This window comes from Toxoplasma gondii, chromosome VIIb, assembly GCF_000006565.2.
Source record: "Toxoplasma gondii ME49 chromosome VIIb, whole genome shotgun sequence".
NCBI lineage: Eukaryota > Apicomplexa > Conoidasida > Eucoccidiorida > Sarcocystidae > Toxoplasma > Toxoplasma gondii.
In genome coordinates this window covers 2,424,729-2,435,170 of record NC_031475.1, presented here as the reverse complement: position 1 = coordinate 2,435,170, position 10,442 = coordinate 2,424,729, and the positions used below count along the sequence as shown (strand labels likewise).

Sequence of the window (10,442 nt, the reverse complement as noted above, 5' to 3'; positions counted from 1 at the left end):
GCAGCGCTGCAAGCAACTCGGACACTGCGGTGTCCGGACAGCGCGAGGCCTCGAGATCGACTGTCTCTTTCTCACTTGAGGCAAAGCAAAAAGCTCCACGAAGACGAAGCGCGAGGCGCATGCGAAACGGGGAAATACGGAGACGCGAGAGAGGAGGACACAGCAGAGTCGCGCGCGAACGGAGACAGGCGCGAGAACGAATCTGACGGTAATGAGAAGGCGACGAAATTGAGGGAGAAACTTACGCAAAGTTGAGGAGAAAATCTGTTCAAGTGAAGCAAAATGCGCCCAAATGGGATTCTTTCTCCGGAGCGATAAAAACTCCTTCTTCCCCGCTGCATGCAACTCACGATACAGCGAGCGCCTACACATGCGCGCATCGATATGTTGCGCCTTCGTTCTCGTTGTCTTGCAGCCTCTCGGAGTCCTCCAGTGACAGCAGAGGCTCTCCTCTCTTCCGTCTCCTCTCAACAGTTTCTGTAAAACATTCTTCTGATCTGAACGCGGTCGGACTTCTACAGTCGAGCCTCGGTGGAAAAACCGTGGAAGGTGTAAGGAGCAACAGCAGGCCTCTCTCTCGTGTGAAGAAACGTCGCGGCGTTCCAACACTGCCGAGACAAACGGACTCCATATATGTACAAGATACGTTTCTGCAGAGGTGCACTGAAACATATATGGAAGAAACGCGGTGATCGAGTGCAAATATAATATATATATATGTATATGTCTCGTGTCGACTAATTGCTTTGGAGACTGCAGCCGAGAAAGTAGAAACTTTTGAGACGCTCTGATCGAGTAGCTTTTTTTCTCGCTTCTTCGAAGCGCAGAGAAGCCAGCCTATCCAGAAAAGCTGGTGGATGGCTTCTTAATGCGCATGCATGTCGACCAGAGTATCGCAGAGACGCAAAACTTTTTCCTCCACAAGCAACTCCCGTGGAACTCGACTGGAACAAGAAACGCGATGGGCCAGCTTTGCCCTGTCCGCCTCTCCACGACTCAAAAACGATTCAGACGCAGACTCGACGGAGCAGCTAGAAATGTCGCTTTGCGGCCGCGAAAAACAGAGAAGGAAGAGTGCTGTCCTGCAACGAAAAGGAACTGTGACTTAGTATAACGAAAAGGAACTGTGACTTGGTATAACGAAAAGGAACTGTGACTCGGTATAACGAAAAGGAAGCGCGAAGCTGTGACGAGGTGCAGTGACATGAAACCTCTATCTGTCCAGCTCCGAGCTGGTCTGTGGCATCTCTGGACTTTGGCAGTAGCGGGGTGTACACATTCGTTTGCAGGGAACGGCCGCTTCGCGTGAGAACGCTGTTCCTCAGGAATTGAAGGCTGTGTTTTTTTTCATATGAAAAAAAATCAAACGAGAATCGCATTCAACTTCGTACCCCAGGGCGCCCTTCGCCCGTCCTGCGCGAGACATCTTCTGGAGCCTAACTCTTCTTCCCTCTCTCTCTCGGGTACAGAACGCGGGATGACCTCTCTCCTGCGTCGAAGGTGTACAGACACCCGAGCAGAGGCTCGCGTTCCCTCCCATGAGCGTGCCTGTCGCTTCTCACATTCTCGACAAGACTGCGGCGCAAACGCGCATGCACTCCATCATCTCCGCGCGTCTCATTCGGAAAAAACCGAGTCGCTCTCTCCCGCTCTAAGTGAACTCTCCAGAACTCTACATCGGCTTCTCCTCCGGGCACCATCGGCGCATGCGAACATACGGAGACAGCGCGAGGCGACCCCATGTCCGTCCTCTGTTTCTTTTCCGCCTCGACGACCATCCCGCAGAGACGGTGTCCCTCGACAGACGCACTTTCTTCTCCACGACAGGGTGGGGGCTCGGGATCTCATCTGTGGAGATATAGATGCTTTTTGCATGCGAGACCTAGATCTGCATGACAGCCTTGCTTATAGGATACCTACAAAATCCACCGAAGATCGTCATCCCCCGCGTACCTTTCACAGGACTCATCTTCTCTCTACTACTACTCCTGCGCGTTGGTCCCCGTGCCCGACTTCTTCCTCTCTTCCTCGCCAGCGTTCGCGCCACCCCACAAGTTGCCCCCGAAAGTCCCCACACTCTTCGCCCCAGCTGTCTCCGCCCCCTCGCCGGACCCGACGCCTCCATTCGCTACCTGCTGCAGCACCAGGAGTCCGCTGCCTGCCAGGCCTTGCGTCGCCTGGCTTCTGTCTCTCTCTTGGCCGAGGAACGAAGCGGAGCGCCCGCAGCTCTCGCGAGTCCCGCCTGCGAGCGGCAGTCGCAGCGCGCCCCGCCCCGCCTCGAACGCGTTCTCTGCGTGCGTGCCCTGGGGCCCGCCGGCCGAGTCGCCGGGGCCCGCCGCGACCGCGGTCGGAACTGCAGTTTGGAGCCCAAAGAGCTGCGGGCCTCCGGAGCCCGACAAGAGCCCCGCAGCGAGGTTCCCGCGCTGCGACCGCAAGTGCGTCGCGGAGGACGTCCCCGGCGCCGCGCCACTCGCCCCCAGAACCTGCCGCGAGGCCTTCGAGTGAAGAGTCGACGCGGGCGCGCCCTGAGGCCCGGCCGCGCTCAGCAGGAAAGAGCCGTGAGTCGCGGCCATGTCGGGATTGGGCGCCGCCAAGAGCGACAGCGACGCATTCGACAGTGGCAGGTGCTGGCTCGCATGCAAGTTGTTCGCGAGAGCCGCAGGGACGAACTCGGGAGTCGACGCCGAAGGCCCCGAGGACCCCGAGAAGCTCAGCGGGTGCGCGTTGAGCAGGTGGTGACCGGCGCCGGGCTGCGCCGAATGGCCGGCATGAAAAGGCACATGGTTTCCGTGAGTCATTCCTGCCTGCGCCGCAGCCCCGCCGCCCGTTCCCACTCCGCTGAAACTCGAGCTCGAAGTCCCGCTCAACATACGGCCCGGCGCGGCCGAGGTCGCCGCGTTCGACGCGCCGGAACCGGCGGTGTCGTCGCCGTCGTCGTTGGGGGCGCGGGTCTTTCCAGGACGAGCACCGCGGCCGAGGCTGTCGGAAGACCTCGAAGAGACAGGCGGCAAGTGTTGGTTGCTTCCGCCGCGCTTCGGGATGCTCATGCCGAGGCCGTAGATGACGCCCGAGTATCCGCAGTCGTCGATGCTGCTGTCGAAGTAGAGCTCGACGAGCTTGAAGAAGGTACGACAGGTGACGAGCGAGTCGCTGCCCGCCTGGTGCTGCGGGCCGACGCGCGTGACTTGCAGGTGCTCGGCGATCTTCTGCAGCGAGCAGCCGCCCGAGAGGTTGAAGTTGTGTATCGAGCGCAGCAGGTACTTGATGTCGTACAGCGAGGGGAAGAAGTCGTGGAGGAGCTCGAAGAACTGCGCCTCGGAGTGCGGCAGCGGAGCACATGTCAGCAACTTGAGGAGGTAGCCAAAGTCGTAGCAGCCGTGGAAGGAGATCCACTTGACGTCCTCGTTCATCACAAGTCCAGAGTTCATGATCAACTCCCCAAAGTCTTGCACGTCGATGCCCTTCTTCTGCTGCTTGTCGAAGTCGATCCCACTCTGCTTCAGAAAGTCGATCGAGTCCTGCGCGTACATGTCCTCGTTCAGGTCGAACCGGAAGTTAAACTGCCATGTCGAAGTCCCCTCCGCCAAGTTTCCGTCCGCGTCTGCGAACGTGATCCCCAACTGAATCACCTTCAACAGATCCACATTGTACTTCACCGTTTGGTAATTGTAGTCCGTCACGTTCCCCGTCGGCCGCGCCACAATCCCCGGGAACTCCGTATCCTGGAAAACAGCCGCAACTCCAAGAAACGCGCGGTCGTGAACTCGACGCCATCTCAGCACAAGACGTCTTCCGCCACTGCTGGACACCAGAGCTCTCCCTTGACCGAAACCGAGGGAAAAAAAGCGCGAGACGCGGAAAAAAGCAAAACGCTCACGCACAGCCGTTCCTCGGCACACATCCTCGGGGGGGGCGGGGGCTCCTCAAGAAAAAAAAACATGCAGCGACACATCCACACGCACGACGTATCTACCTATGCATATACAAATATATATATATATATACACAAATATATTTATACAAATATAGTTATACAAATATAGTTATACAAATATAGTTATACAAATATAGTTATACAAATACATTTATACAAATATATATACACATATATTTATACAAATATATATACAAATATAGTTACACAAATATATTTATACAAATATATTTATACAAATATATTTATACAAATATATATACAAATATATGCGTATCGACGCGCAAGTCGGAGACGCAAATGTGGCTGCAGCTGTACAAAGGCGCATCTATGGAGAGAGCGAGTGGAAAGTTTCTGTCCCCGAGTTCGGGCGCGACTGCGAGAAATCCAACGCAGAGAAGAGAGCACTCACCATAGCAATATACTGGAATCGTTCCACCACATCGCGGATGCGTGCAAATTCCTCCTCTGCAAGACGCACAAAAAAACAACAGACTGGCCGTTCATCACCCCAACACACTCCGCGCTCACTCGAAAAAAGTCCAACGGGATGGAACAATAAAAGAATCGCATCGTCCGACACAGAAACGCATGCGTAGGTATCGCACAAAGACTTTTCACGAGGCAACATATTGCCTTACCCCTAAGCACACACACTGGCATACGCATACAAACATGCATACAGATGCATACACATATGCATGGTAATGGCTATGTAGATATATATGTATACATATGTATATATATGTATACATATGTATATATGAGAAAAGGTGTCGGAGTACGCTGTTGAGGGTCTTTGGAGTTGAACAGCGGAGCACTGCAGCTCGTGCATCGCGAAGAGCCCAGAGTACGGAAAATTTCTGCGTACGGAACTGCACACTCTGCGGAGTGGCTTCGTTGGTCACGGCTCCTCCACAGACTGAAGAACTTTTGAAAAGAAAGGATCCTCACCAAGGTTGTGTTCCCACACCTCGACGATCTGCTCCCTTTCGCCGCATTCGCCATTCATGTGTGCGACAGAAGAAAGAGAGTCGACTGAAAACACAGCAGTGAAACGCAAGCGAGAGCGACTGAATCGAGAGCTTCTCGTCGTCTTCTTGAAGTAAAGAGATGGTGACGGAAAGGGCCTGGAATTCTATCACGAAAAGAGACACTTGGTCAAAAAGAGACGGAAAAAAGACGAACCAGCACATTCAAAATAACAGTCGACTTCGCCTCAGGCGCCTCAGGCGAAGCGCGCCCACGCCTGATGCGGTGCCAGGTGTATGTACACCCGAATAAGACCCAACAGTGCACTGCGAACAAACCGTCATTGGCAGTTCCTCCAGAGTTCTGTACCAGCGTCTAAGCCATGGGGCCTTCGTCTTCACCGAAGACTCACAGGAGAGAGCGAAGCAAGAGGCCAGAGAGAGAAACAGAGAAAGAGAGAGAGAAGGAAAGAAAGAGAGAAAACAATTGAGCAGCGGGGTAGGAACGCATGCATTTCCACGTCCAGCAAGAACCGTGACTCGTGAAAAGCCAACAAAGTCCGGAAGTGACAAGAGCAAGTACGCGAAAGACCAGATCCTTGTTTTCACACGCTACGGCGCCTTTGAAACGCTTCGGAACCTCGCTGGTACTCCCCCGAAGGCGCGCATGTTCTGCTCAGAAAACCTCGTTGCTTTATATAAGTCGGCTGTGCGATCAAGACGAACGCCCCCACTGAAGATCCCTTTGAAGCGCAGGTCCTTCTCGCCGTCGAGACGACCTCGAAGAGCCAGAAGTCCCGTGCTTCCCAACCAAGTAACGGGCGAACAGTTCGAAATCTGCGACAGAAAGTTGTCTTCGACGACTGCATGTGCGCAACTGCATGCCAAAAAAAGCGCAGAACTCGCCGGTGTCCTGCCTACCTTGAAGCGTGCATTAGCTGGGCAAAGACTGGAGTCGTGTCGAGGTCGCCTCCTCGAGAAGTTGGTTGGATTTGCTCAGACCTTTCCTCCACTCCCAAAACTTGAGCCTCTCTGCCAGTTGCTTCATCAATGTAACGTTTAGGACACAATTTCTCGGCTGTTTCAGCGGTCCGCTGCCACATACTAGCTCGCGAGAGGAGCTCTCAAAAAGCCCTCTCTGCTTCCTTCTGCTTCCTTCTGCTTCCCTCTGCTTCCCTCTGCTTCCTTCTGCTTCCTTCTGCTTCCCTCTGCTTCCCTCTGCGCGCGTGCTCCCCCAAAGAATCCGACGGGAGGCACCCTTCTCGAGACGGTCTAGGACTGCGAGCAGTCTCTCCTGACCGCGTCTGGCTACGGGGTGTGTTCGGCTTATAGTCGGAGCCACGGGAAGGCAGCGTCTGCAACACCTGCGCCGCACAGACTGGAGAGGCACCACAGGGCGCAGAACTCCTCGCCAGTCGACACAGGAACGCGGAGCGCGCAAGGAAGGGGATGTTAAGAGGGGCTTCGCCGATGGAGGCAACGCGCCGAACGCTTGTCGTAACTGAGAGGGAAAAGAAGGACGTTCCCCGCGACAAAACCGTGTCAACGGAGAGAGAACGAGGATGGAATTCGCCTAGAAGCAAATTCCTGGCCTGACAAAACGACAGAACAGAAAGCAGACACAGGTGAAGCAGCGACTGGAGACACTGTCCAAGTAACGCACGCGAATTCGGAGAAAAGCGACCCCGAGAGACCAGAAGCAGTGAGGAACACTTGCGAATTCTTCTAGGCGTTCGCGCGGCGTTTTACACTGCTCAACAATGCACCTCCTCCGACGAAAACAGCGAAAGCCACAACAGACGAAAGCTCTCAAAGTAGAGAGGCCGTAGCGCGCACAGCTTTCTGAGCGAGAGAGAAATTCTCTGTTTCACGACACGGAAAAAGAAAGAGGCCAATCCTCACTGGACACTTCCAGGTGTACATACACCCGAAAAGCCCACGAGGCTTTGACTTTCCAGTCTGGCGCGTCTCCTCAACAGAAGCGCGACGTCAGGAGCAAGAAGAATAACAAACGCGACGCGGAGGCGTCGACGCACCCGGCGACAGGGAGCGCCAGAGAAACAGTCTCTTGTCAGGGGAACGCAGGGCACAGTTTTGCAGAAAGCGAGAAAGCGGGGAAGGGAAGATCCAATCGCCTTCGGGGGGAAACGAGAACCGAGAGTCCTGCTGGCCAACGGCCCTCGTGACGGATTCGCGTGCGGCAGTTTTGGAGAGTTCCTACGTTAAAAAAAGTGGAACGCAGCGACTCTCTGCAGGAAGGAGGCACCGGACGGAAACGCGATTCGCAAACGCGTCGACTTCCCCGTAAAAATTTGCAGAAAGTTGCCTATTCCGGCCGCAACGCAGAATCACAACTGCGAGGTGGGAGAAGCGCGGCTGGATGGAGAGGCGCGCAGGCGGGCTGAAACGGAGAAAAGCGCAGCGTATGTTAGCTTTTTTTCTGGGGAAGACGCTCCTAAGAGCAGAAGCAGCGAAAGGCTTAAGTTTTCGCGGGACTCACCGGTTTTTCCCGAGAGTTCGGTGCAGCCCAGGCGCCAAGTGTAAGTCGGTCGGAAGGCGCCAGCCGGAGAGGCGGGTCTAAGCCGTCAGTTTTCCTGCTCGAAGACAAGGAAGAGTCGCTCTCGCTCAGCAAGAGTTTGGAGATTTTTCGTTTCTGTCGTCGCGAAATCGGCGGATCGCAGCCCGAGACAAGCTACGCAGCGCCGGGAGCGCCTCCCTTCTCCTTCCTCGTCGCGCAACCCTGCGAACAGGCGCCTCGCTGAGGTCGGAGAGGCAGTCGGGAGGAAGAGCGGCGAAAGTCGGAAAAGCCGCAATTCGAGTTTTTCGTCGACGGAAGAAGCACGCGTCCGCTTTGCTGCCGTCCAGACCTGGCGCCGGTTCCTTGGCAAAACGTTTTTTCGGATAGAGGCCAGTTCGCGTGTACACACGAGAGTTCAGAGTCTGTGTCGGTCGCACATTAGATACAAGACATGGTCGTTCAACGAGAGGCCTCGTCACAAGAACAAGCCAGGCTTGCGGGTTGCGGTATTTGTCGCCTCGCGGGAGTCTCCAGAGAAAGACGAAAGAGTTCAGGGCATTCGGCGCAACGGATGCAGGACAGCCTCTAGTCCGACAAGACTTCGTCGCGCGTTTCTTCAAGGACAGCCAACCCCGCAAGAACGACGCACACAACTTCCACACCGATCATCTCCCAACACCCCAGCGCCGCCTCTTCACGTATTAGCACAACCGACATGCATATAAACCGAAGCGGCCGCGGACTTGCAACTGAAGTCTCTATCGAACCTAGGGGTGCCTCCAGCCGTTTTGTGCGCGTTTTGCAAAGAAAAAAAAACAGCTTCAGCCTCTCTCGCCTGTCGGTGTCACGCTGTGGAGGACACGAGAACCGACCGTGTTCACACACCGGCATCTCTCGGGCAGTTCTCCGCAGTCATGGCGACCCTAAACGGTTACCTTTTCGGAGAAGCGGGAGTTTCTTTTCTTGAAGCTTGCCACCTTCTCCGAGGAGAGTACTGAAGAAGCACACGCGCTGGCATTCCTCGCGCGCATGGTCTCTGAAAAGTGACGCGCGCCAAGTTGGAAGTTCTTCGGGAAGTGTAACCAGCGGCATGCTCCCGGCTCTCGGCCAACGCACTGTTTCGAACTCAACAATGAAACTCGCGAGGCAGTTCACTGAAGGAAGTGTAGCAGCAGATTCCGTGAATCAGAGAGTGACCGGGCGTGTTTGACAGGGATGCAAGCGACGCAACAGGAAAAAGTTTCGCTCCATTTCGGACTCTGCAAGTTGCACGACTGCTGCCCAGCAGAACACAGACGTTTCTCCCTAAACAGATGCGTCGTGTCGAGTTGAAGGATCACTCGTATCAACTCGTTTCTGCTAGTTCAATCTTAATCAGGAACTATAAAGATGCGTTTTTTAATTCGAAAATCGCTCGGCTCAGCCACCGTAGTGCCGTACAACAACAGAAACAGCAAACCGCTGTAAGGGGGAAACATTGTCTTCTTCCGCGTTCGAATGGGAAGAAACTGTGTGTGTAATGTGTGTAGTAGACCTCCCGGGGTTTTGGACTACGACCAACAGAACATCCGGGCCGAAAGTTCAATTTTTCGTACCTTTCTGTCTTTGTACAGTACCTGGTGGGAGTCTTGGGGGTAGAGGACTCAGCGAAGCTGGAAAACGCTGTTGTGTTCGGCGACGGAATCGCGGAACAAGGCACAGAACCCGGAGAACATGTCACATCAGAACTCAGGTCTCTCGGTTTCTCCAGTACAGGAGAGTTGCGTTTTCAACATTCTCGCCACACACAGACTCACGTCCACTGCCTTAATAGGAGGCGCGTTATTTCAAACAGCACAACGACTCCCCGAAAACTCCATCGGCATACACAACAAATCTCCCTCTCTCTACAGTGTCCGAAAAACGCAAGGAAACTTTGTACCCGATTCTACGCGTCGTCCGAGAGAGTCTGTGTTCAGTGGGAAGCCTGTGTTGTGCTTTCTCGAATGCCTCTTCGCCGATACGGAGCTTTGTTGTAGCTTTGGGCACATTGACTGGCGGCGTTGCCGATGAATTCGGTAGATTCGCTTTGGCCATAAATCGAGGTTTTCCAATTTTACCCAGGCGCTCCCGTTCTTATGCTTGAACAGCGCTATCTCACCCTTGCGGCCGCCAACGTAGCATATCTCGAAGTCGGAGAAGGTGGCCAGAGAAACTGCACTCGTAGCCACAAGGAGATCCTGAGTTCCTCGGGCGAGGCTATCGTACTGGAAACAAGAGAATGAACCTCATTCCAGCTGTGAGAGACAGCGAGACATCCAAGATAAACAGAGACATCATACTGCTAGGATTCTGAAAATGACGCCTGTGAAGGGAACTGAAGAACTTCTTAGTGTTGTGTGAATCTTCTCAACTCCTCTGTTGTTCCCCGTGCATCTGACGCTCGGTGATGAGGACTTCAACTCTTTGTGCGTCCGAGCTGCTTCCGCAACCTTCAGTCGCTTAGTGTCTTTCGTGATGCATACATATTTGCATATGGAGAGGGAAGTCCCTCTCGTTCCTTTGCGCTGCTCGGCATCTTCTTGTCCACAGTGTGTTACAGGAAAGTTATCTTGAGTTCATTCATGTACCCTCTAGTTCGGGGTAAATGAAAAGCTTCCTGATGGCGGCACAACGGTGTCTCACATGACGCCAAGGAGGAACAGCACACCGACCGAGACGAGATGTTACGTTTGCACAAGCGGGACGATTCTTCCCTTTCTTTCCAAAAATGGTTCCATCCACGAACCGTTGAGATTCGCTGCATTTGTAGAAACCGCGATGCGTGTCTGAAAGGACAACAACGCCTTGTTTTCCGCACTCCTATGTTGGACAACCAATGAAAACGCCGACTTCAGAGCACCGTTGAGCCGATTGTCATTGTGGACCTGAGGAAGAACTGAACGTGCAAGCTGCCTCTCAATGTATAACGGTTCTAAGCTGCGCTAGGAATCCAGACTTCCTTGCTTGTCCGGACTGCCGAAATCGCTTTAGTTTTTCG

The 10,442-nt window shown here is 54.2% G+C and overlaps 1 protein-coding gene across 1 annotated transcript; it reads right to left on the bottom strand.

The window, feature by feature from the left end:
- Positions 1–1,320: 1,320 nt before the first annotated feature.
- On the bottom strand, positions 1,321–6,052 carry TGME49_260240 (ccr4-associated factor family protein). The gene is made up of 4 exons (XM_002365156.1): positions 5,827–6,052; positions 4,889–4,972; positions 4,347–4,402; positions 1,321–3,722 (listed from the first exon to the last, which is right to left on the bottom strand). The coding sequence occupies exons 2-4, from the start codon at positions 4,944–4,946 to the stop codon at positions 1,983–1,985; spliced, it is 1,854 nt and encodes a 617-aa protein (XP_002365197.1). The 5' UTR covers positions 4,947–4,972; positions 5,827–6,052; the 3' UTR covers positions 1,321–1,982.
- Positions 6,053–10,442: the final 4,390 nt, after the last annotated feature.